Source organism: Ambystoma mexicanum, chromosome 13 (assembly GCF_040938575.1).
Source record: "Ambystoma mexicanum isolate Mex_15411 chromosome 13, UKY_AmexF1_1, whole genome shotgun sequence".
NCBI classification, from domain to species: Eukaryota; Metazoa; Chordata; class Amphibia; order Caudata; family Ambystomatidae; genus Ambystoma; species Ambystoma mexicanum.
Window position 1 is genome coordinate 789,228,461 of NC_090938.1, and position 27,457 is coordinate 789,255,917.

Below are 27,457 nucleotides of genomic sequence, written 5' to 3' on the forward strand. Positions count from 1 at the left end.
TTTTAGCAATTGAAGATATATAGCCCTTTCAGCATTGTCTAGTACTGCTGCTAAGCAAGGATATGCGATGTATGTCCTCAGCGCTTACTCGCAGCTTTGTACACCATATGCTGAGCTACAAGACAATGTCAAAGACTGGGATGAAATGAGCTTGAGAGCGTAGTCCATATTAGCTACCAACTGTATAGTACGCTGTGTCTATCTGATTTACCTGCTGTCTGAAAAAGACTGCCTTAGTCTGTTCGTGAAACGCCCAACTGCGTTGGTGGCGGCATTCTCCTTATATGGGTCTGACACTGCTCGAGCATGGCGTTAGTAGGTATGGGTAATGTAGTCTTCTAGTTTGCAGTAACACACCCATGTGCTTGTTGTTGAACTCAGCTGGAAGAACTTTTAATAAGAAGCATTGCAGTGGTTTTTATGAGACAAGCAGACATCTTCCCAAGAGATATGCACTCATCGAATAAAGAGAATAAGGAATCTACTATGTTCTGCTCTTTACAGCGATTCTACATACTTTTATCCTTCTATGCTATACACACGTCATTGAACAGAGACGTTTTAATGTGCCCTGCATGCACAATGGAAAAATCACTCTGATGTAATCGTGAAATAAATTAAATGAAATGTACTTATTGATATGCAAATACTGAACTACAGAGTATAGGATGAAACTAGAAACCTGGGCAATTACTGGGAATAATGTATTGCTAAGTGGTTAGACTAGCGTCCATTCAATCTTTTCATTCATCCCTATTTGGTCACTTCTCAGACGATATATCATTTTTTTTACCGATATTGTTATTGTTTTTGTGCATTTGTATAGCGCTTTATATACCATTGGTAGGATCTCAAAGCGCTTGTGGGTTGAACGCCCTTGGGGACCGTAGTCCAGATCAGTGGAGAGAGTTGATGTAGTCTATACTGCTTGGGTGCACTCTGTATGTGTTTTGTCAAATTTGTGGAAACACAGCACATTGTGCTTTGTTCTGATAGATACAGAACAATTACAAGGACCCACAGTTGCACTGAGGCTTAAGACGTGTAAAATAATATTACTTAATGTTTACACTCACTTGCACATACAGTGATTCAGTTCACTGGAACTAACCTGTCTTTTTTCCTGTCGGGACACCCTTGTTGTATTTAGCTATAGTTGCCCTAGTCCCTGACAGAGATGGGGCAGACGCTTAAGTGTTCTAGTATCTTTTGGTCTTAGAGCTTGGATATGTCAGGTCTGGATGAGATGAGCATGTCAAGGTGAAGTATACAATTAATAGTTGTCTTTGTGGTCAGGCAACAATGCTGAGGGTCAGCAGCTGCATGTCCTAGAGCCTGTCGGCCGCTACGGTTGGATTTCGAGTCATGACTTTTGCTATTTCTGTGATGGTGTAATTATTGGCCAGCTTCTGAGGCCAGCAGTTGTTATTTCGAGGTACTGCTGAATGAACCGAGTTATGGTCATTGGTGGTGTTTTGGCGGTGCTAGGCGGTCACTTTCAATGATTAGGGAAAAAGACAGGTTTTCAATGCTTTACAGAAGACCCGGTTGTGTTGAATGTGGGGAGGCAGAGAGTTCCATAGTGTTGGTGCCAAGGTAGGGAAGACTGACCCTCCAATCCTGGCTGAATTGGAGGGAGGAATCACTAGTAGGAGGGTGTGTGTTGGGAGAGAGGACATCATCTTTTCTTGTAGGTATGTCAGGCCGGTCTTGTGAAGTGCTTGGTGGGTGATGCATAGAGTTTTGGAAGTGGCCCTTTGACCAATAGGGAGCCAGTGAAGGGTTCGGAGAGCAGGTGAAATGTGGTCCCTTATTGCCAGTGTAAGGATTCTGGCGGCAGGATTTTGGGTTCTTTGTAGTTTGTTAAGTTGGTAGGCCGGTGCAACCAGATAAATGGAGTTTGCATAGTCTAGTCTGGACATGACAATGGGCATAATAGCAACTAATCTGTTGGGGTATGAGAGGTAAGGGAAGATGCGTCTCAGGAGTCTGAGGTGGTAGTGACAGGATTTGGATACATTATTGATCTGACGGGAGAGGGTTAGGCCTGAGTCCATTGTGCAGCCAAAGTTTTTGACTGTGTTGGAGGTAGGCAGTGGAGTGCCGAGGGAGGTGGGCCATGGGAGTGGTTGCAGGAGTTTAGCTACGTTGCTGCACACCATGATCTCTGTTTTTCCAGGGTTCAGAAGGAGGTGGTTTCTTGTCATCCATAGGTCTATATCTCTGAGGCAAGCTGCTAGGTCGGGTCGTGGGAAGATGCTTGTTTTGGGGACTCTCAGGATAATTTGGGTATCGTCAGCGGCATTATAGCAGGTAAGGTTGTGAGCGTGGATGATCCCTGGGAGGGGGACAGATAGAGGTTGAAAAGGAGAGCTGAGAGGCAGGCTCCTTGGGGTACACCAGTGTTCACAGGGCGAGTGGTCATGAGAAAAGGGGGAGGAAGGTGATTTATATACCATTGTTGAGGAAAGAGGTAATCCATTTGAGCGCCAAGTCTCGGATTCCTTGGGAGTGGAGTCGCTCAAGGAGGATTGAGTGGTTAATGGTGTCAAAGGCTGCTAAGAGATCCAGGAGGACCAGTGCTGCGCATCTCTCAGAATCTGCCGAGACTTTGAGGTCATCCCAGATCGAGATCATAGTGGTTTCTGTTCCGTGGCGCGGACGGAACCCTGATTGAGCGGGTTGATTAGGTTATTGGATTCTGTGAAATGCTTGAGATAAGAGTATGCAGAGCGGTCGATGAGTTTTGCCAGGAATGGGGTGTTGGAGATGGGCCTGTAGTTCATTGGCTGGAGGGGATCGAGAGATGCCTTTTTCAGAAGTGGTTTGACATGAGCTACTTTGAGAGGTTCTGGGAAGATGCCAGAGGGGAGGGAGTCGTTGAGTATAGACCTTGCCTGTTCTCTTGCGTAGGTGGACAACAGTTCTTTGAGGAGAGAGGGGGGACATGGGTCCAGGGGGGATCCGGAGGGTCTGCTGTTGGACAGTAGGTTGAGGAATTCCTCGCTCGAGATGGAGTTGAAGGAGCTAAAAGATGGCATAATGGGTTCGGAACAGTGGAGTCTCGAGGAGTGGGAGTTGGGCAGGACGTGAGGGTGAAAAGTTTGGCATTGATGCTGGCCAGCCTGTCCAGTGCTGTGTTGTGGAAGTGTTGGGAGAGGAAGTCAGAGAGCAATTGCGTGGGTGTGGTCGGTGTAATGGTGCATGTGGGCGTCACAAATTCAGAGATTATCCTGTGGAGTTCTTTGCTGCTGCAGCAGTTTTGAATTATTTTATTGTAGTAGGCTGTTTTGGCCTTCAGGATCTTGGATTTGTAGTTATGGTGTTGGAGGGCGAACACAGACTTGCTGTGAGGCATTTAAATGCACGCCATTTGCGTTTGAGGGAGTGATTTTGGCATTTGAAAGCCTTTGGGTGGGGCGTGAACCATGTGGGCGATGGTCCTTTGCGGGTGGCCGCAAGGCGGGAGATGGTAAGAGGAAGGAGTGATTCTTTAAGCCAGAAATGAAAGGATTTGATCGGTAAGGGTCTACGTGAGGCCGGGCATGAAGCAAGGGTGCATAGCAAGGCTTCGGCCAGGTCGGGTTGGATCTTGACCTTGTTCCAGCATTTGTGGTCATGTAAGGGGACAGGATGGGCCTTGGTTGGAGGGTGCGGCGTGCGGAGAGAGAAAGGTATGGCTGAGTGGTCTGTCCAGATGAGGGGTATGGGACTGGATACAGAGACGAGATCGAAAGAGCTGAAGATTGCATCTAGGCTGTAGCTGCAAGTGTGGGTGGGGCCCGTGGTATGTTGGGAAAGGTGAGAGCCTCTAGACTGTCAACTAGGGTTTGGGTCACAGGGTTGTTGGGGACATCAAATCAGATGTTAAAGTCACCCATTAGAGTGAGCGCTGGGTGGGTGATCAGAGTTGTAGCTAGTGAGTCGTAGCGAGAGTTGGCAAAAATGCCATATCCAGGCGGCCTGTAGATGAGTAGAAAACAGGGAGAGTCAGATTAGAAGGGATTCACAGTCAGTTAGCTGTGCATGGCTGTGTTTCGGGGAGTGAGATGGAGGGATGGGGTTTGTGGAGGATCACTACTCAGCCCCCTCTGGGGAGTCTGTTGTGGGAGATGAGCGAGTAGTTGGGAGGGAAGGCCTTGTGCACGACTGGTGCGAAAATGTCAGAGAACTATGTTTCAGTGATGAAGAGAAGATCGGATTGTCAGTAGATAGGAGGTCAAAGATGCTGTGTCTGTTTTTGCTGACAGAGCAGGCATTGAAAAGGAGGCAGGTGATCTGATGGCATGAGGTGGCTCTCCTAACGCTTGTGGGTGGAAGGGATCGGTGGGACTGAGTGACAGGCAGTGATGTGGTGACTGAGGGTGGTGGTGGAGTGGCCGATCAGAGATATTCTTTGAGGGGGCAGTGAGTGTGTGTGGTGCAAAGGGATCGGGAAGAGTGAGCAGACGGTGGCTGGCTTGCGTGGCATGAGGGGTCTGCGCTCAGGGATAGGAAGGAGGATGGTGAGTGCTGTTCGTGTGGTGTGGGTAGTCCAGCAAGTTGTTGAGTGAGGTACGTGCCCGGAGGGGCTTGTGGGTACGTGTGTGATGGGCGAGAGGTGTTTGAAGAGGGAGATTTGGGGGGAGGTTATGACAGTAGTGCTGTGGATGGTGGTGGGGATGGACCGATGCAGGCTTGGTGAGGCATGAAGAGTCGAGGGCGAGTGGCAGTCATACTTTCTGAGTGTTGGGTGTTTGGATGCAAGAGTTGTGTGAGGGTGGGTGGGGGGAAGGAAGATGAAGCGATGGTTCTAGAAAGAGCAAGGCGTGCAATGCTGAGAGATGTGAAAGGAGTTGAAAGGGGTGGCCTGGCGATGGAGGGCGAGGGGCTGTTGAGGAGGGTGGGAGGGGAACGAGGGGGTGAGGGCTTTTCAGGTGAAGGGGAGGGATGGGTGTGGAGTCTAGGGAGGGGGAGAGTGAGTGCTGATGGGTGGTGGGAGGGGTATGAGAGGGGCACAGGGTGAGGACTTTGCAGGTGAAGAGGGTGGATGGGCGAACAATGGGTGGTCTGTAGAGGGGGGTGGCGCAGGTGGGGTAGCATTGTCAGGGAGACTACGGGATTTCACAGGAGTGATGCTGGGGGAGGTTGATTAGGGGACTTTGGGATTTCGTGGGAGGGGGCATGTGAAGAGGAGGGGCAGGTCAGAGGGGATTTATGATTGACGGGGGTGGGTTGATGTCATTGGTGTTACATGGGGGTCTCCGCGTATGGAACGTTGCCTAGGTGTGTGGTGTGGGAGTCATGGGGATTTTGACCATGGTGGAGTGGGACACGGGTATGACAGGGGTGTAGCCCCTGCGTCAAGGCGCTGATGCTGGCATAGTGGCAGCGGGGCTGTGTTGTCTGGAGCACCAGAGAGCTCCTCTGGCTTGAGAGTTGGATGTTGCGCAGGGTGTGCAAATGCGAGTGTGTGTGTATTTCTCCGTGGTTGTCCGGGGGGAGAGTGAGGAGGTGAGGGGAGGTTGTGCTGAGGTGGAAGGGAGCGGGGTTGAGGAGGGGCAGAGTTTGGAGTGCCAGACAGCTCCTCTGATCTGAGAGTTTGAGAGGGGGGAGGTGAGAGGGGGAAAGGTGAGAGTGTAAGAGGGTTCTAGTGAGCGTGCTGGAGATCGAGAGGTGATGTGGCATGCAGGGGGGATTCATGAGAGGAGGATCAAGTGCAGATGTAGTGGGGCGGGTGGGGTGTTTTTAGATTAGTTGGAGGGTGCCTTCGTTTGTAGGGTGGAGTGCGTGTGTTGAAAGGCTGTGTGTCGGAGGGCTACTCTGAGTGAGTAGAGCGGAAGGATCAGAGTTGTGGCGGTGGAGATGTGGTCTTGGATGACGTGATGTCCCCATCAGGATAGGATTGCCAGACATGGTTGTGTGAGGGCGCAGTGGAGAAAGTGACTGATCTAAAGGTCGCAGTAGTTGCTGGTAGAGATCGCTTAGGTCAGAAAGGTGCTTGAGTCAGGGCACTTAAAACTCGAAGACACCGGAGTCGTAATTGCTCTTACTGTTGTGACCAGACAGCAGAAAACGCAGTAACAATAAATATAAAACCACAGCACCTGGATTCGGGACACCAGGATAGAAGGAGAACGGCCCAGTATGGGGGCACAGCAGAAAACTCAGCAACAGTCAGATATAAAACAGTACCTGGATTTGGGACACCTGGATAGAGAGAGAACAGCCCAGTATGGGGGCACCGCAGAAAACACAGCAACAGTGAGATATAAAACAGCACCTGGATTTGGGACACCTGGATAGAAGGAGAACGGCCAAGTATGGGGGCACAGCAGAAAACTCAGCAACAGTCAGATATAAAACAGCACCTGGATTTGGGACACATTGATAGAGAGAGAACGGCCCAGTATGGGGGCACCGCAGAAAACACAGCAACAGTGAGATATAAAACAGCACCTGGATTTGGGACACCTGGATAGAGGGAGAACGGCCCAGTATGGGGGCACCGCAGAAAACACAGCAACAGTGAGATATAAAACAGCACCTGGATTTAGGACACCTGGATAGAGGGAGAACGGTCCAGTATGGGGGCACAGCAGAAAACTCAGCAACAGTGAGATATAAAACAGCAACTGGATTTGGGACAACAGGATAGAAGGAGAACGGCCCAGTATGGGGGCACCGCAGAAAACACAGCAACAGTGAGATATAAAACAGCACCTGGATTTGGGACACCTGGATGGAGGGAGAACGGCCCAGTATGGGGGCACAGCAGAAAACTCAGCAACAGTGAGATATAAAACACACCTGGATTTGGGACACCTGGATAGAGGAAGAACGGCCCAGGATGGGGGCACCGCAGAAAACACAGCAACAGTGAGATATAGAACAGCACCTGGATTTGGGACACCTGGATAGAGGGAGAATGGCCCAGTATGGGGGCACAGCAGAAAACTCAGCAACAGTGAGATATAAAACAGCACCTGGATTTGGGACACCAGGGTAGAAGGAGAACGGCCCAGTATGGGGGCACCGCGGAAAACACAGCAACAGTGAGATATAAAACAGCACCTGGATTTGGGACACCTGGATGGAGGGAGAACGGCCCAGTATGGGCGCACAGCAGAAAACTTAGCAACAGTGAGATATAAAACACACCTGGATTTGGGACACCTGGATAGAGGGAGAACGGCAAAGTATGGGGGCACAGCAGAAAACTCAGCAACAGTGAGATATAAAACAGAACCAGGATTTGGGACACCTGGATAGAGAGAGAACGGCCCAGTATGGGGGCACCGCAGAAAACACAGCAACAGTGAGATATAAAACAGCACCTGGATTTGGGACACCTGGATAGAGGGAGAACGGCCCAGTATGGGGGCACAGCAGAAAACTCAGCAACAGTGAGATATAAAACAGCACCTGGATTTGGGACACCAGGATAGAAGGAGAACGGCCCAGTATGGGGGCACCGCAGAAAACACAGCAACAGTGAGATGTAAAACAGCACCTGGATTTGGGACACCTGGATAGCGGGAGAACGGCCCAGTATGGGGGCACCGCAGAAAACACAGCAACAGTCAGATATAAAACAGCACCTGGATTTGGAACACCTGGATAGAGGGAGAACGGCCCAGTATGGGGGCACAGCAGAAAACACAGCAACAGTGAGATATAAAACAGCACCTGGATTTGGGACACCTGGATAGAGGGAGAACGGCCCAGTATGGGGGCAAAGCAGAAAACGCAGCAACAGTGAGATATAAAACAGCACCTGGATTTGGAACACCTGGATAGAGGGAGAACGGCCCAGTATGGGGGCACAGCAGAAAACACAGCAACAGTGAGATATAAAACAGCACCTGGATTTGGGACAGCTGGATAGAGGGAGAACGGCCCAGTAGGGGGGAACAGCAGAAAAAGCAGCAACAGTGAGATATAAAACAGCACCTGGATTTGGGACACCAGGATAGAAGGAGAACGGCCCAGTATGGGGGCACCGCAGAAAACACAGCAACAGTGAGATATAATACAGCACCTGGATTTGGGACACCTGGATAGAGGGAGAACGGCCCAGTATGGGGGCACCGCAGAAAACACAGCAATAGTCAGATATAAAACAGCACCTGGATTTGGGACACCTGGATAGAGGGGGAACGGCCCAGTATGGGGGCACCGCAGAAAACACAGCAACAGTGAGATATAAAACAGCACCTGGATTTGGGACACCTGGAGAGAGGGAGAACGGCCCAGTATGGGGGCACCGCAGAAAACACAGCAACAGTGAGATATAAAAAAGCACCTGGATTTGGGACACCAGGATAGAATGAGAACGGCCCAGTATGGGGGCACCGCAGAAAACACAGCAACAGTGAGATATAAAACAGCACCTGGATTTGGGACACCTGGATAGAGGGAGAACGGCCCAGTATGGGGGCACAGCAGAAAACACAGCAACAGTGAGATATAAAACAGCACCTGGATTTGGGACACCTGGATAGAGGGAGAATGGCCCAGTATGGGGGCACCGCAGAAAACACAGCAACAGTGAGATATAAAACAGCACCTGGATTTGGGACACCAGGATAGAAGGAGAACGGCCCAGTATGGTGGCACAGCAGAAAACGCAGCAACAGTGAGATATAAAACAGCACCTGGATTTGGGACTCCTGGATAGAGAGAGAACGGCCCAGTATGGGGGCACCGCAGAAAACACAGCAACAGTGAGATATAAAACAGGACCTGGATTTGGGACTCCTGGAGAGAGAGAAAACGGTCCAGTAGGGGGGCACAGCAGAAAACACAGCAACAGTGAGATATAAAACAGCACCTGGATTTGGGACACCAGGATAGAAGGAGAACGGCCCAGTATGGTGGCACAGCAGAAAACGCAGCAACAGTCAGATATAAAACAGCACCTGGATTTGGGACACCAGGATAGAAGGAGAACGGCCCAGTTTGGGGGCACAGCAGAAAACGCAGCAACAGTGAGATATAAAACAGCACCTGGATTTGGGACACCAGGATAGAAGGAGAACGGCCCAGTATGGGGGCACCGCAGAAAACACAGCAACAGTGATATATAAAACAGCACCTGGATTTGGGACACCTGGATAGAGGGAGAACGGCCCAGTATGGGGGCACCGCAGAAAACACAGCAACAGTCAGATATAAAACAGCACCTGGATTTGGGACACCTGGATAGAGGGAGAACGGCCCAGTATGGGGGCACCGCAGAAAACACAGCAACAGTGAGATATAAAACAGCACCTGGATTTGGGACACCTGGAGAGAGGGAGAACGGCCCAGTATGGGGCACCGCAGAAAACACAGCAAAAGTGAGATATAAAACAGCACCTGGATTTGGGACACCAGGATAGAAGGAGAACGGCCCAGTAAGGGGGCACCGCAGAAAACACAGCAACAGTGAGATATAAAACAGCACCTGGATTTGGAACACCTGGATAGAGGGAGAACGGCCCAGTATGGGGGCACCGCAGAAAACACAGCAACAGTCAGATATAAAACAGCACCTGGATTTGGGACACCTGGATAGAGGGAGAACCGCCCAGTATGGGGGCACCGCAGGAAACACAGCAACAGTCAGATATAAAACAGCACCTGGATTTGGGACACCTGGAGAGAGAGAAAACGCACCAGTAGGGGGGCACAGCAGAAAACGCAGCAACAGTAAGATATAAAACAGCACCTGGATTTGGGACACCAGGATAGAAGGAGAACGGCCCAGTATGGGGGCACAGCAGAAAACGCAGCAACAGTGAGATATAAAACAGCACCTGGATTTGGGACACCTGGATAGAGGGAGAACGGCCCAGTATGGGGGCACCGCAGAAAACACAGCAACAGTGAGATATAAAACAGCACCTGGATTTGGGACACCTGGAGAGAGGGAGAACGGCCCAGTATGGGGGCACCGCAGAAAACACAGCAACAGTGAGATATAAAACAGCACCTGGATTTGGGACACCAGGATAGCAGGAGAACGGCCCAGTAAGGGGTCACCGCAGAAAACACAGCAACAGTGAGATATAAAACAGCACCTGGATTTGGAACACCTGGATAGAGGGAGAACGGCCCAGTATGGGGGCACCGCAGAAAACACAGCAACAGTCAGATATAAAACAGCACCTGGATTTGGGACACCTGGATAGAGGGAGAACAGCCCAGTATGGGGGCACCGCAGGAAACACAGCAGCAGTCAGATATAAAACAGCACCTGGATTTGGGACACCTGGAGAGAGAGAAAACGGCCCAGTAGGGGGGCACAGCAGAAAACGCAGCAACAGTAAGATATAAAACAGCACCTGGATTTGGGACACCAGGATAGAAGGAGAACGGCCCAGTATCGGGGCACCGCAGAAAACACAGCAACAGTGAGATATAAAACAGCACCTGGATTTGGGACACCTGGATAGAGGGAGAACGGCCCAGTATGGGGGCACCGCAGAAAACACAGCAACAGTCAGATATAAAACAGCACCTGGATTTGGGACACCTGGATAGAGGGAGAACGGCCCAGTATGGGGGCACCGCAGAAAACACAGCAACAGTGAGATATAAAACAGCACCTGGATTTGGGACACCTGGAGAGAGGGAGAACGGCCCAGTATGGGGGCACCGTAGAAAACACAGCAACAGTGAGATATAAAACAGCACCTGGATTTGGGACACCAGGATAGAAGGAGAACGGCCCAGTAAGGGGGCACCGCAGAAAACACAGCAACAGTGAGATATAAAACAGCACCTGGATTTGGAACACCTGGATAGAGGGAGAACGGCCCAGTATGGGGGCACCGCAGAAAACACAGCAACAGTCAGATATAAAACAGCACCTGGATTTGGGACACCTGGATAGAGGGAGAACGGCCCAGTATGGGGGCACCGCAGGAAACACAGCAACAGTCAGATATAAAACAGCACCTGGATTTGGGACACCTGGAGAGAGAGAAAATGGCCCAGTAGGGGGGCACAGCAGAAAACGCAGCAACAGTCAGATATAAAACAGCACCTGGATTTGGGACACCTGGATAGAAGGAGAATGGCCCAGTATGGGGGCACAGCAGAAAACGCAGCAACAGTGAGATATAAAACAGCACCTGGATTTGGGACTCCTGGATAGAGAGAGAACGGCCCAGTATGGGGGCACCGCAGAAAACACAGCAACAGTGAGATATAAAACAGCACCTGGATTTGGGACTCCTGGAGAGAGAGAAAACGGTCCAGTAGGGGGGCACAGCAGAAAACACAGCAACAGTAAGATATAAAACAGCACCTGGATTTGGGACACCAGGATAGAAGGAGAACGGCCCAGTATGGGGGCACAGCAGAAAACGCAGCAACAGTGAGATATAAAACAGCACCTGGATTTGGGACACCAGGATAGAAGGAGAACGGCCCAGTATGGGGGCACCGCAGAAAACACAGCAACAGTGAGATATAAAACAGCACCTACATTTGGGACACCTGGATAGAGGGAGAACGGCCCAGTATGGGGGCACCGCAGAAAACACAGCAACAGTCAGATATAAAACAGCACCTGGATTTGGGACACCTGGACAGAGGGAGAACGGCCCAGTATGGGGGCACCGCAGAAAACACAGCAACAGTGAGATATAAAACAGGACCTGGATTTGGGACACCTGGAGAGAGGGAGAACGGCCCAGTATGGGGGCACCGCAGAAAACACAGCAACAGTGAGATATAAAACAGCACCTGGATTTGGGACACCAGGATAGAAGGAGAACGGCCCAGTAAGGGGGCACCGCAGAAAACACAGCAACAGTGAGATATAAAACAGCACCTGGATTTGGGACACCTGGATAGAGGGAGAACGGCCCAGTATGGGGGCACCGCAGGAAACACAGCAACAGTCAGATATAAAACAGCACCTGGATTTGGGATATCTGAATAGAGAGAACGGCCCGGTATGGGGGCACCGCAGAAAACGCAGCATAAGTCATATATAAAACAGCACTTGGATTTGGGATATCTGAATAGAGAGAGAACGGCGGGGTATGGGGGCACCGCAGAAAATGCAGCATAAGTCAGATATAAAACAGCACCTGGATTTGGGACACCTGGATAGAGAAAGAACAGCCCGGTATGGGGGCACCGCAGAAAACACAGCAACAGTCAGATATAAAACAGCACCTGGATTTGGGACACCTGGATAGAGGGAGAACGGCCCAGTAGGGGGGCACAGCAGAAAACACAGCAACAGTCAGATATAAAACAGCACCTGGATTTGGGACACCTGGATAGAGGGAGAACGGCCCAGTAGGGGGGCACAGCAGAAAACGCAGCAAGAGTCAGATATAAAACAGCACCTGGATTTGGGACACCTGGATAGAGGGAGAACAGCCCAGTAGGTGGGCACAGCAGAAAACACAGCAACAGTGAAATATAAAACAGCACCTGGATTTGGGACACCTGGATAGAGGAAGAACGGCCCAGTATGGGGGCACCGCAGAATATTCCGCAACAGTCAGATATAAAACAGCACCTGGATTTGGGATACCTGAATAGAGAGAGAACGGCCCGGTATGGGGGCACCGCAGAAAACACAGCAACAGTCAGATATAAAACAGCACCTGGATTTGGGATATCTGAATAAAGAGAGAACGGCCCGGTATGGGGGCACCGCAGAAAACGCAGCATAAGTCAGATATAAAACAGCACCTGGATTTGGGATATCTGAATAGAGAGAGAACGGCCCGGTATGGGGGCACAGCAGAAAATGCAGCATAAGTCAGATATAAAACAGCACCTGGATTTGGGACACCTGGATAGAGGGAGAACGGCCCAGTATGGGGGCACCGCAGAAAATGCAGCATAAGTCAGATATAAAACAGCACCTGGATTTGGGACACCTGGATAGAGAAAGAACAGCCCAGTATGGGGGCACCGCAGAAAACACAGCAACAGTCAGATATAAAACAGCACCTGGATTTGGGACACCTGGATAGAGGGAGAACGGCCCAGTAGGGGGGCACAGCAGAAAACACAGCAACAGTGAGATATAAAACAGCACCTGCATTTGGGACACCTGGATAGAGGGAGAACGGCCCAGTATGGGGCACCGCAGAAAACACAGCAACAGTCAGATATAAAACAGCACCTGGATTTGGGACACCTGGATAGAGGGAGAACGGCCCAGTATGGGGGCACCGCAGGAAACACAGCAACAGTCAGATATAAAACAGCACCTGGATTTGGGACACCTGGAAAGAGAGAAAACGGCCCAGTAGGGGGGCACAGCAGAAAACGCAGCAACAGTGAGATATAAAACAGCACCTGGATTTGGGACACCAGGATAGAAGGAGAACGGCCCAGTATCGGGGCACCGCAGAAAACACAGCAACAGTGAGATATAAAACAGCACCTGGATTTGGGACACCTGGATAGAGGGAGAACGGCCCAGTATGGGGGCACCGCAGAAAACACAGCAACAGTCAGATATAAAACAGCACCTGGATTTGGGACACCTGGATAGAGGGAGAACGGCCCAGTATGGGGGCACCGCAGAAAACACAGCAACAGTGAGATATAAAACAGCACCTGGATTTGGGACACCTGGAGAGAGGGAGAACGGCCCAGTATGGGGGCACCGTAGAAAATACAGCAACAGTGAGATATAAAACAGCACCTGGATTTGGGACACCAGGATAGAAGGAGAACGGCCCAGTAAGGGGGCACTGCAGAAAACACAGCAACAGTGAGATATAAAACAGCACCTGGATTTGGAACACCTGGATAGAGGGAGAACGGCCCAGTATGGGGGCACCGTAGAAAACACAGCAACAGTGAGATATAAAACAGCACCTGGATTTGGGACACCTGGATAGAGGGAGAACGGCCCAGTATGGGGGCACCGCAGGAAACACAGCAACAGTCAGATATAAAACAGCACCTGGATTTGGGACACCTGGACAGAGGGAGAACGGCCCAGTATGGGGGCACCGCAGAAAACACAGCAACAGTGAGATATAAAACAGCACCTGGATTTGGGACACCTGGATAGAGGGAGAACGGCCCAGTAGGGGGGCACAGCAGAAAACACAGCAACAGTGAGATATAAAACAGCACCTGCATTTGGGACACCTGGATAGAGGGAGAACGGCCCAGTATGGGGCACCGCAGAAAACACAGCAACAGTCAGATATAAAACAGCACCTGGATTTGGGACACCTGGACAGAGGGAGAACGGCCCAGTATGGGGGCACCGCAGAAAACACAGCAACAGTGAGATATAAAACAGCACCTGGATTTGGGACACCTGGAGAGAGGGAGAACGGCCCAGTATGGGGGCACCGCAGAAAACACAGCAACAGTGAGATATAAAACAGCACCTGGATTTGGAACACCTGGATAGAGGGAGAACGGCCCAGTATGGGGGCACCGCAGAAAACACAGCAACAGTCAGATATAAAACAGCACCTGGATTTGGGACACCTGGATAGAGAAAGAACAGCCCGGTATGGGGGCACCGCAGAAAACACAGCAATAGTTAGATATAAAACAGCACCTGGATTTGGGACACCTGGATAGAGGGAGAACGGCCCGGTATGGGGGCACAGCAGAAAACACAGCAAGAGTCAGATATAAAACAGCACCTGGATTTGGGACACCTGGATAGAGGGAGAACGGCCCGGTATGGGGGCACAGCAGAAAACACAGCAAGAGTCAGATATAAAACAGCACCTGGATTTGGGACACCTGGATAGAGGGAGAACGGCCCAGTAGGGGGGCACAGCAGAAAACACAGCAAGAGTGAGATATAAAACAGCACCTGGATTTGGGACACCTGGATAGAGGGAGAACGGCCCAGTATGGGGGCACCGCAGAAAATTCCGCAACAGTCAGATATAAAACAGCACCTGGATTTGGGATACCTGAATAGAGAGAGAATGGCCCAGTATGGGGGCACCTCAGAAAACGCATCAACAGTCAGATATAAAACAGCACCTGGATTTGGGACACCTGGATAGAGGGAGAACGGCCCAGTAGGGGGGCACCACAGAAAACGCAGCAACAGTCAGATAAAAAACAGCACCTGGATTTGGGATACCTGAATAGAGAGAGAACGGCCTGGTATGGGGGCACAGCAGAAAACGCAGCAACAGTCAGATATAAAACAGCACCTGGATTTGGGACACCAGGATAGAAGGAGAACGGCCCAGTATGGGGGCACAGCAGAAAACGCAGCAACAGTAAGATATAAAACAACACCTGGATTTGGGACACCTGGATGGAGGGAGAACGGCCCTTTATGGCGACACAGCAGAAAACGCATTAACAGTCAGATAAAAAACAGCACCTGGATTTGGGACACCTGAATAGAGAGAGAACGGCCTGGTATGGGGGCACCGCAGAAAACGCAGCAACAGTGAGATATAAAACACACCTGGATTTGGGACACCTGGATAGAAGGTGAACGGCCCAGTATGGGGGCACAGCAGAAAACGCAGCAACAGTACGATATAAAACAGCACCTGGATTTGGGACACCTGGATAGAGGGAGAACGGCCCAGTATGGGGGCAAAGCAGAAAACGCAGCAAGAGTGAGATTTAAAAAAGCATCTGGATTTGGGACACCTGGAGAGAGGGAGAACGGCCCAGTATGGGGGCACCGCAGAAAACACAGCAACAGTGAGATATAAAACAGCACCTGGATTTGGGACACCAGGATAGCAGGAGAACGGCCCAGTAAGGGGTCACCGCAGAAAACACAGCAACAGTGAGATATAAAACAGCACCTGGATTTGGGACACCTGGATAGAGGGAGAACGGCCCAGTATGGGGGCACAGCAGAAAACGCAGCAACAGTGAGATATAAAACAGCACCTGGATTTGGGACATCTGGATAGAGGGAGATCGGCCCTGTATGGGGCACAGCAGAAAAAACAGCAACAGTGAGATATCAAACACCACCTGGATTTGGGACACCTGGATAGAGGGAGAACGACCCAGTATGGGGGCACCGCAGAAAACGCAGCAACAGTTAGATATAAAACAGCACCTGGATTTGGGACACCTGGAGAGAGGGAGAACGGTCCAGTATGGGGGCACAGCAGAAAACGCAGCAACAGTGAGATATAAAACAGCACCTGGATTTGGGACACCTGGATAGAGGGAGAACGGCCCAGTAGGGGGGCACCGCAGAAAACGCAGCAACAGTGAGATATAAAACAGCACCTGGATTTGGGACACCTGGATAGAGGGAGAACGGCCCAGTATGGGGGCACCGCAGAAAACGCAGCAACAGTTAGATATAAAACAGCACCTGGATTTGGGACACCTGGAGAGAGGGAGAACGGTCCAGTATGGGGGCACAGCAGAAAACGCAGCAACAGTGAGATATAAAACAGCACCTGGATTTGGGACACCTGGATAGAGGGAGAACGGCCCAGTATGGGGGCACCTTAGAAAACGCAGCAACAGTGAGATATTAAACAGCACCTGGATTTGGGACACCAGGATAGAAGGAGAACGGCCCAGTATGGGGGCACAGCAGAAAACGCAGCAACAGTGAGATATAAAACAGCACCTGGATTTGGGACACCTGGATAGAGGGAGAACGGCCCAGTAGGGGGGCACCGCAGAAAACGCAGCAACAGTGAGATATAAAACAGCACCTGGATTTGGGACACCTGGAGAGAGGGAGAACGGCCCAGTATGGGTGCACCGCAGAAAACGCAGCAACATATTTCTTTGTGCATCGTCTCCATTTACTTGTTGCTGTACAACCCGTGTAAATTCTGCGGCTGCTTGTTCTGTTTCCAAAAAGGATTAATCCTGGGGCTGTTAAAACCTTTTCTTATGCATGATTTACGTTGAACCATGCGTGTTTTAACTGGCCTTTCTGTCTTCCCAACACATGTCAAGCCGCACGGGCACACAGTGAGGTGTGTCAGAATACTTGATGCACAGTTGGTGAAGTTTCCGGGGTTAATTATAATTAATTATTGAATCCCAAATCCAATTCTTTGACTTTGAAGGTTTGGCTGCACATGGAAGTTTTCCCACAAGGAACATGTCCCTTTATTCCTTCCAAACCCCCAACTCATGTTTCTTATTGATTGCATGCCTGATAATCAAATCTCTAATACTCAGGATTATGCTTTTTTTACACACAAAAAATGGGATTGGGAAGCTAGATTTAGCCATTTTCAAAATCTGCCATCTTCCCTTGGGACAGTGAAAGCACCTGAGGTGCAACAATACTAACAAAAACATGTATGAACAAAAATCAGCTAATTTAGTAGACAATCGGACGCACAGGGGCTACACTGAGCAAGGACTCATGAATGCAGACACAAGAGCAGGCAAGGACAGTAGGTTGGCCTTACTGGAGCCCAGGTGGGGGAAAATGAACTAAACGTAGAAGCAACAGGGTGGTCTCCCCGCACATACCACATGGTCTTGCAGAATACACAAAAATGGATAAAAAGGAACTGGCACATTTTCAATATGGGTCGCTTCCCCAAACCCATTTTTGCATATAAAAAAGCAGGAGCTTTAGAGATTTGATTTGTCTGATTTTCTCCCAGTCAGTCCTAGGGGAGTCCAGAAGACTGGGCAGCCTTTAACAGATTAATATTATGTGTCACAGCCATTTTCTAGCAGGAATCATTGGTAGGGAGGGGATCAGATGACTCCATGTCGCTAGGATACTGCTTTGCTAGTCCTGGGATTTCATTAAAAAGTGCAGTGCATTCTGGGAGTTGTGAGCGTAACTAACTTCCATTTAACCAACTAGGCCTCATCCACTGAAACACTGATTAATAAAAAAAAAGGATTTGGCAGAAGACGTGGAGGGAGTGGGGATAACAGTGGGGCACACACTCACTGAGCGGGGAGAGCACGACGACTGTCACCTCAGCGATTAAAAGGTAGGTGGTACGTCCTGGAATCGTCACGGCTACGTAGCGTCCCTGCATTCCCCCGCAGTCGAGGATCCAGGTAGAGCCAGCAGCGAGATCCTGGATGCGGCTCCCGCACCTGCAAAAGGGAGAGGAATAGAGAGCATTAACCAACCCCGCCAGCAGGGGGCAGGATCATCTGAGCTGGGGGTGGTGGTGCGGGTCGTTAATGTACGCTGTGAGCATTGATATCCAGTGATAACATTGGCAGCAAAAATGGAATCAGTGAAAATGTTGTGGTGAAAAAGTTGCCAAGCAAAAAGTAGCCAAAAATGTAGTGCTGCTTGTGATCACTTGGTTCAGAGTGAGGATAGGGGCTAGGGTAAGGATAGGGGTTGGGTGTGAGTAAAGAATTTGGTTAGACTTAGGGAAAGAGTTGGGGACAGGGTGTTTGCTGCAGGCCTGGTGATGTTGGAGTTTGGTTAGTCGTTGAGGCAGAGTAAGAGTCAGGGAAGGGGTTATGTTGAGGCTAGGGGTAGTAGAGTAATGGTTTGGGTAAGTGATAAAGGGATAGGGAGGTTGAGGCGGACTGGTGATGTTGGCATAGGAGAGCTGTTAGGATAAGCCTAGTGGTTAGGGAAAAGTAAGCATCGGCATAAGTGTTAGAGCTGCATGTAGGGTAAGACTAAGGTTAGGATTGGAGCAAGGGTTTGGGTTAGGGCAGGGACTATGTAATGTGGGTCGAGGCTGATGATGGGGTTGGAGTTAGGTTCACTTTTCCTTTTCTATTTATTCTGAATTGAGTAACATACAAATAAAATGCTGTCACGCACTTGTAGAGGAGGACCGAGACATGGCCTGTACCCCTTCCCCTCATTTCGAGGTACCAGGAGCGTACTCGCCAAGGTATGTGACGTATGAGGAGCAAATGAAGCAACAAAGAGCTGCACTGGGACTCTGCCCAGTATACATCAGAAGATCCATACCTGTTGAAGTACCCATAACCAGACACAACCCTGGGCAGCACGGTACCCCATCAGAAAGCCGTACCAGCCGCTAATACGGAACGAAGACTACCTACACACGGTCCATGAAGAGACCCAAAGAGCCCTAATGGAAGGCCAGAGGAAATGACTCAAGGGCCTGAACAGACTCGTGAATGAACAAAAGCGGCTATCGAAGACAAGCAAGCCAGTGCGAGTAACTATGAAAATAAATGTAATGGACACAGGGAAGTGACAATGTTAAAACATAAGGAAACGGTGCTAGGAGACAAGACGGAAGCAACCGACCTGTTAAAACGTGTGTAAATAGGCTTGAAAAGCAAGATGCTAAGAAATCGATATTGCTTGCAATGCTTAGTAGAAGATAAAGCGGCAGGCGCCAACCATATAGCTACCTCAATAAGGCACATTATACAAGTGCGACTCCATTTTGTAAAATCAGAAATGTACCCAGGCGGCCAGAGGCCTGACAGGCCAAGTTTCGTAACCCAGCAAAAGGCAAGAGAAGGAGCGGAATCGAAACTCAACAAAGAGCTGCTCATGCCTAGGAAATCGAGGTCAACCAGAGAAAGGGACGAAGGCGTCAGCTAACAAGACTCAAACTTCAGAGCATACCAGCCTGCCTCGTGAAGGTCAAGATAAGGGGGGGCCATGCAGCTGGCGAGGCTGAAACAGAATTAAATGCATTAAAAGCTGGAAACTGAAGCAGATTCATGGTGAACTGACATGTGACCAGCCAGGCGCGAAGAAGTACCACCGCCTGATGTCATCCAGGACCCGAGGATGCCATAACTTTTCCCGATAAGAGACTACAGTTTCGAGGCCATCCTTAGCCAACAAATTGACACGTCGCCCTAAAACACTGATTGATGGAAGGGAGGCAGGGTGAAACTTGGGACACCAGGCACAGGGGTGTCCATTATGTATGCTGCTAATTAAAAGTGAAAATTTATGTCTAGGTGTGTAACCTGGCCAATCACAATGGACCAAGTTATCTGGAGTCCTATAGATAGTAGAACCAATGAGACATCGTAGTTGTAGTGACATCTATCACGCGTGATGTAGAGGGATGGGCGTAGACGCCCACCCGATAAGAGTTATCCAATCCGCATGCCCTATTATCATATACAGATATAACACCCATACTTAAGTTACCTTTCCTAACCAATTATATGGCATGATGATTTTTTATAGAATTAGATGTCAGTGATGACGAGTTTTGCCTATAACAATGAAGGTTCGACTGAAGTTCGAGGAAGTCGGAGCGAGACAGGTGATCGCAATGCTGTTGATTTCCATTTGTTTCCCTGTTTGATGTATGTATCATTAAACAGACTCCCCTTTGCCAATTTACTGAGTCCTCCTTATTGAGTCGTGTCGGAGTAAGTGAATCCTGCACCCCCCTTCCTCACATGGTGCAGCTATCTTGTCTTACAGGTACTAGAGGGTGAGCACTGACCTATGGGCCCGTCAGTGAATTCCTCGCCTCCAGAACACGCTGGAGGGTTAGCGTTCCATAACGGATGTAATTAGAGTTGGGGGAAGGTTTAGGAATGAAGTTAGGGAGATTGTGGCGGTTTTATTAACGATTTGGGTCATTGTTGGGGTTACAGCCTTGTCCCTTTCTGTATTTAAAAATAGCTTTTTGGCGACCTTATTACGGACAACATTTTCACACTTTGCATTGATTGTATTGAATGACTACATTTGTTAAAACAATTTTTTGCTGGCTCCATTTTCACATGACTACAGTTTCCTGGGGACATTTTCACCTAGAACTGGCCCCCAGTCATCTGTCACATTTCTCCAATCCTGGCCTTCCATCCTCCGGACTTCGAGGGGAAAGGAAGGAGGTAAAATAACAAATCCCATCATGTAGTGTTACCTTCCCTAAAAAATGTAATTCATCTTGAGGACATATAGGGCAACGTGGCGACAATGCGCAATTACTTAGAGTATGCTTTCCAGAGACAAGCGCAGAGACTTTGCACCCTGGGATGCATGCGTGGTAATCCTTGTTCTTCATCAACCAACATGTTGATCTAATTTTGGATGAACGTAACGTAAATGCATGGGGTAAAAGCCTCGCGTAAGCCTTTTGCGTCAGATATTAACATCATGGCGCATTTTCCATTTGTATGACGGAGAAGAGGGGCGTAACGCAACATGTGTTTTCGCCACTCCGTTCCTCTCCGCCATACAAATGCTCCAGCATTTGCGCAGGGTTGAATTTTCATGCCGGGGCAAATGCTGGGGATCCTTTTGCAGTCTAGCGGCTTTATGCACCAGTGTGAAGCAGACAGACTCCATAGGGAGCCGTGGTAAACGCAGCAGGCAGCCTTTTTCCCTGACCTTTTGCACGCCGCCTTGCAAATGATGAAACGTTGCCTGCTTGTTACCATGTGTAAGTGTCAGACAAATTCCATTTTGTGGTGGCAAAAAAGCCACTGCATGTTACAATGTGGCATGCCCCGAATTTAAATGAAAGAAATGGTATGGTGCTTTTAAGAATCAAACCAATATAGTAGTACTAGAGTCACATTAGCAAGGTATAGTGGTGCTCTTGCAAGGTTTACCACTGAGCAGGGGAAATGGTGCAGTCCACGTCTCCCTCAAGGCCTACAGAGCCCAAGTTAGGCAGGCTGCAATCTATGGGGCAGAATTATGGGGCAGGCAGACATTAATAAGTTATCCAATGTGGAAAGCGAGCACCTAGAGAACATCTTGGGATTGCCATTAGCCGCAGCTAATTTACCAGTATTCCAGGAAACAGAGATGCAATGTATTGAACCCATCTTCCGATTGAGGCCTGTTTACTATCTCAGTTATGGTCGAATGACTCCCTCCTTAAATACAAAGTAGCCGTGATGGATGTTATTGCTCAGGCAAGTTTGCCCATACAAAGGAATCGCTAGATGCGCTTCGTCTTGGTGAATATTGGCCTAATCCAAGTAACATAACCAACTCTGCCAAGGCCGCGATCAAGGTAGCAGTGTTGGGAAAGATCGATAACTGCTCTAAGATAGCCGGATCATCAGTCCTGACATGCTATTGGAGCCTGAAATCGATTGAGGGCTATGAATACTATTTAGATTCTGTGAATCCGAAACAGGACAGAGCGCAGTACATCAAGCTACGCATAGGGATCCTACCGATTGCAAGTCTCCGCCACAAGTCGAATATCAATATGCCTTCCGTGTGTCCGCTATGTGGTTGCACAGATGAAACTGTGAATCATTTGGTATTGATACGCCCGGCCACATTGCCTTTGAGGAAACGCTATTTAAGGCGGTTATTTTTGGCACGAGCCCGCCAGAGCATTGATAAAGCCTTGCAGATTTGCACTAACTCTAGCGAGGTTTTAGCCGTTTTTTGTTACCTGTAAATATCTTGAATGGGCATGGAGGACACGTTCCAAAAAGGTACAATGCATTGATAATCATATTGGGATATTCTATTCCCTTTTACAAGATGGTTTTAGTTCCATGAGCTTGATTTATTCTGTTATATTTCTCAATGATGAGCGTATTGTTTTATGTATAGTATAATATGCCTGCTGGCTTTAATGACTTTACTGTCCAAATAAAGCATCCTGCAATGAAATGAGCAGTGCTAGCAGTAGCAACCAAAATGCTTTATTTCGGTTAAATTGGACCATTCAAGCGATGTTCAGGACAACATAGCACAAAATACATAGGAGCGCAATCTCCATGCAGAGCGGACGCATATTAAGCGCAGGAAACAGTAAAATGTATAATATATTAGCGGTATACCTAATCTTAAAAATAGGTAATTCATAGTGGCAAAGTCCCCATAAGTATTGTCTTTTTAGTTTTACAAGAAATCAGACACTGCAAATATAACACCTTAAAGTGTTTCAATTTCACCAATAAAAGTGGATCAACTCAGGCAACAAACAAAAACATTCCTGATATTGAACACTGACAAGAATACACAAGAATACAAACTTTGTTAAAAACCGACATTGAAATAGTAAAAATGAACAAAGCAACACTAGTTAGAGTATTTTTGTCGGCCTCTCCAGGCCTTCACAAGATAGCTCAAAAGAGCAAATACCCTGGAGACACATTTGGGGGGTTTTACAAAAATCAAGGGCACCAAGCAAAGTATCAATGTTCTTTGATTCCAAAAGGGGTAAGAGCCATCTTCATCGGAGGTTCTGCAGGTTCAGACAAAAGAACAGAACATTAATTTCGTCCTCTGTTGCACGCCCACACACGGGACAATTAGCAATTGCCTTAGCCGACCAGTTCTATCTAAAATGATTTAAATGCAGAGTTCCCAAGTGCAGTTTTATATACATCGGTAATCCAAGTGAGGTGGCTCTACCAAGGGACGGTTTATTGGGCAACTATGTATGGAAACGACTCTTTGATTCATTACTGCGTAAATAGTCCAATTGTGCCCAGTCCCAATAGGCAATCTTGAATGTCCGAAGATCATCCAGAGCCAAGTTTTCCGAAATAAGCCAGAAGGAGCTTAGGCCTTTCTTGAGTATTACTGACTTCACATGCTTAAGACAAGCCCATGGTTTAGTATGGCTGTTGTTGGCTAAAATATCCTTCATTGCCCTCTAATAAACCTCCAGTTACGGGCACGATCATATCCTAATCCAAGGTGAGACTGGCTTTAGTTGGGTACAGTAGTCAATAATACACTGTCCCAGCTCCAGGTTGACCGCGATAATCAAGGTATCTGTCGATAAGCCTAGCAGTTTAAAAAATATCTATATTTTCACTAGCCTTGAGTCTAGTGGTGCCATGGGAGCCCCAGAATTCAGGAGCATACAAAGCAGCTGAAAGAACTTTGGCCCCGAAGACCTCCAAAGTTGCTCCAATTGCAGTGTTACCAAATCTTGTAGAGAAACCTAAAAGAGCAACAGCTTGTCTGTTAATGAATACGTTGTTTTTTTGGGAGTTGTGGACTAGACCCAGTATTATTAAAACATACCCCTACATAATCATAAAATTCGACATTTTCAAGCCTGACTCCATCCAATTCAATATCAAGAGGGGGACGTGGTTGACAGTATTCTTGTTTTTGAGGCATTTACGATCAACTTTATTTTGCTACAAAGTAATACAAATTAATGGAGGCATTTTTAGGCCCCGGTAGCATCAGTTTTAGATGCCAATAGAGATTGTGTTATGTCGTCGATAAAGAAATAAGGGGCCATTAGGCATCCCTATTCCACCCCTCTACTGACAGGGAATACTTCTGTTAACTCACCCTAATTTTCCCATCTGACTGTGGAGGTCATTATGCGATGGGCGGTAAGGGATACCGGGCACCGGTAAGGAGACTGGTGCCGGTAATCCATTACCGCCCAATTCCGAGGTCCCTTAACGGGAACCATAAAGGACGTCTGGTCTGACCACACGTCCTTTACGGGTCCCGCTAAGGGACCAGGGCGCTAATAACGGGACTGCTATTCACAGGCCCGTTATTAGCGCCTTCCCCGTTCCCATTGAGCCCTATGGAGGCTCAAATGAGAATGGGGAATGGTGGGTTGAATGGGGACTTACCGGGTCCGCACAGGTCGGAATGTCCCGATGAGTCCCCATTCAACCAGACCAGACCCGGAACCGGTATTGGAGGCAGCCATGGTGCAAATAGCGCCATGGCTACCTCCAATCTCGGAATGAGGGCCAGTGACTGTATTAAGAGGGTAAAGGGCCTGAATGCAGGTAACTAACTGGAAAGGAAGTCCTAAATCGCGCAGCGTGCCCCATAAAGGTTTGCCTTCGACATTGTTAGAAGTTCTTGTACAAATCATGCTGGAGTGACTGTGAAGAAAATAGTAGTGGGTGCTAGATTTGTTGGCTGTCGCCCCTTTCTACCCAGATCGAAATGCGCGGTTAGAAGACCCGTTGCTTGCAATCACTTTCATTTTGATCTCTTTCTATCCTAGAAACAGAACTGATCAGGCTTAATTTCATCCTCATGTGTCTGTCACCTGCGTCACTTTCAATACCCTGTCTCTGGACCAGTGCCTGAATTGGGCTGTTAAGGGGGGAAAATGAGCTGTGTCGAAGTGCCCCAAGCATGTAGCATGGCTAGTGGGGAAAATACAAAACAAAACGGACTGTAATAGGGGTGGAACGGCACTTGTGCATCACTGCATGGAGTGCTGATTTTAAGCGGTTACCATGAGCCGTGTCGACTCCACCAGCCCCCAGCGCTATAGTAAAAGCCATTCTGGGTGGGCGGCATGGACTTCCATAATAAGTCACCCCTTGTGAGAATGGGCACAGGCAGATATAGGGTCTCATTACGGGGCCGACGGTACCCGTAATATTTTACCGGCACCTGACTTCCCGGTGCCACCGGGAGATTACAACTCCAGCGGCCCGGGAAGTCAGGCGCCGGTCAAATGTAAGTCCCCATTCCCTTAGAGTCAGTCTGCCTACTGAGGCCACTGTGACCCGCAGGGTCAGGCCTGGCGAGCACAGTGGCCATGGCAGGCAGACTCAGAGTTTGCCGATCCGGAAACAAGGGTGCCGGTGATTGGGTCCTCTCGAGGGTATTCACATCACAATGTGTCCAAAATTGTCTTGAGGGGAGTTAAATATTCTAACAATTTACTTGAGTATAAGGAACCAATCATTACAGTGTTCCCGCTGACACATAATTAGGTTATCTTGTAAGGGGTTGTATTTAGATATGGACAACCAATGGGAACGCACTATAGGGGATGGTTAGATTTGTGTATAGGTGTTAGCCAATGGGGAAAGTGGGATTATGTTACATCTGGTATACTTTGCTTATGGTAATGTGAGGTTTTACGCTATAAAAGATGTAAATAGAATAGGCGTGTCAAGCATGGTTTCAATTTTCACTTCTACAGGACTGACTGACACTCCTGGCTGTATTTGCATGTAATTAAACTTAGTTTTTTTCTTGCAAGCCGTGCACCCATTATTGACCCCTTCTGGAGTGATTTTTTTTATCGATCCGTTTGTGGGTCTGTCCTACACATGGACTCTATATTCACTCACAGGGCAGTGCATCTTGTTGGTGTCCTTTGGCAACAAAGAGGTTATCTGACCTCAGCCGGTGCCCCCATCCTTAATGGACAATATGTGTCTGCCTTGTTGCAAGCTTTATTGCACCCTCCCGCCCAATGCCACATGCCATGGGCACGATACATGGCAGACGTTCATTGCAGCGGGCAATAACCTGGCTGATGAAACAGCCCGAAATGCAGGTGTAAATGAGCCTTTGGCTCCTAATCATGTCCTCATCTGTGTTTCAGTTCAATATTAACCAATTGCATCTGCAGTTTAGCTGTGCTGCAATATCAAGCAGCCCAATGAGATCCCACTTGCCCTGCCCCCCAGGGAGTGTTTTGCAGAGCGGGCTCACCTTCCTAGTCTCCAAAGGATTGGCTCCCTCTTGAGGGGCGGACACAAATTCCCTGCATTCGTCACACCTCCTGTTAGGAGTATATTGTCTGTTTCTCCTTGCCAAAAATGTACTCTTCATGAAAACGTTTGAGGTGCTGTTAAACAGAGAGTTTGGAATGTATCTACACACAGAAGTATTACAGGGATCCGACTGGTCTCATATGGAGTGACTGTGGTGGAAGAAAATCAGCCTAGGACCAGGGTTTTGGGCCGCAGTGGTGTTAGGCAGAGTCACAGCTATAATTGGTTTTATACATTGCAGGGTTTGTTTGGGCAAATGTCTGCAGGGCTCCTCACGTTACTTATACAGGTTTTAGAACCATGCCTTCTATTTTTCTACCTAAAGAAATACAAATAAAAATGTATGCCACACATTTGTTTTATTGGCGGGATGAGGGAGTAATATACTTCCTGTATGATTGGACTGACTTCTCCGTTCAAGAGGAACTTGTCAAAGGTCGAGGAATCAACAGCAGGGTTCAAGGCAAGATCGTTATTTCAAGGGTTTTTAGTATGAAGACAGAAACCTAAGGGATCAGGTTTAAATGTGGGAAATCAACAAACTGTAACTAATAGAGCGTCTTTATAAGACAGTGGCCCTCGGGCCTTACCTCAGTTCCTTCGTCTTTTGCCGCCCTAGCAGGAAACACACAAGTTCATGCAGCATTTGGGGTTTCTTGTCTGTGGCGGTAGTTTGGGTTCCGTAGATGTTGTCAGAATATCACACTTCTTTTCAGGCAAAACTGGTACCACCACCCACAGGGCCTTGGGCTTTCTCCATGATGGTCATGCATCATACACATTAGGATCTTTCAGAGGATCACATCGGATCCTTGAGTTGTCAGGCACAACCCCTAGGCAGGCGATCAGAGACCTCTTTGGCTATGACTTACCCACCAAGCCGGCAGTCTATCGAGGAGCTTGGGTCTCTTCGCACTCTCTCTCGTGCAACAGCCTCCTCCTTCTCATCACTTCTCCTTCCCAGCTCCCTGGCCTTCACCCCATTTCTTTAGTCCTGCTCTTATCTACTGCATCCTCCTCTATGTTCCATCATGCTCTGACCTCTTCCTCCTCCCCTATGGTGTTATACGGTTCCCTTCTCTCTCCCTCATCTTGCTGCATCTCCACTTTCACTGTCTCCTCTACGTCTCCTCATTGCGCT

At 48.7% G+C, this 27,457-nt stretch overlaps 1 protein-coding gene across 2 annotated transcripts in view; it reads right to left on the reverse strand.

Annotated features, from left to right (window-relative positions):
* Window positions 1-27,457, reverse strand: part of LOC138521975 (uncharacterized) — a 664,020-nt gene that overhangs the window by 336,348 nt on the left and 300,215 nt on the right. For both annotated transcript variants that reach the window (XM_069635169.1, XM_069635168.1), the window contains exon 5: window positions 17,852-18,003. In XM_069635169.1, coding sequence (XP_069491270.1) covers window positions 17,852-18,003 — 152 coding nt within the window. The remainder of the gene's footprint in view (window positions 1-17,851; window positions 18,004-27,457) is intronic.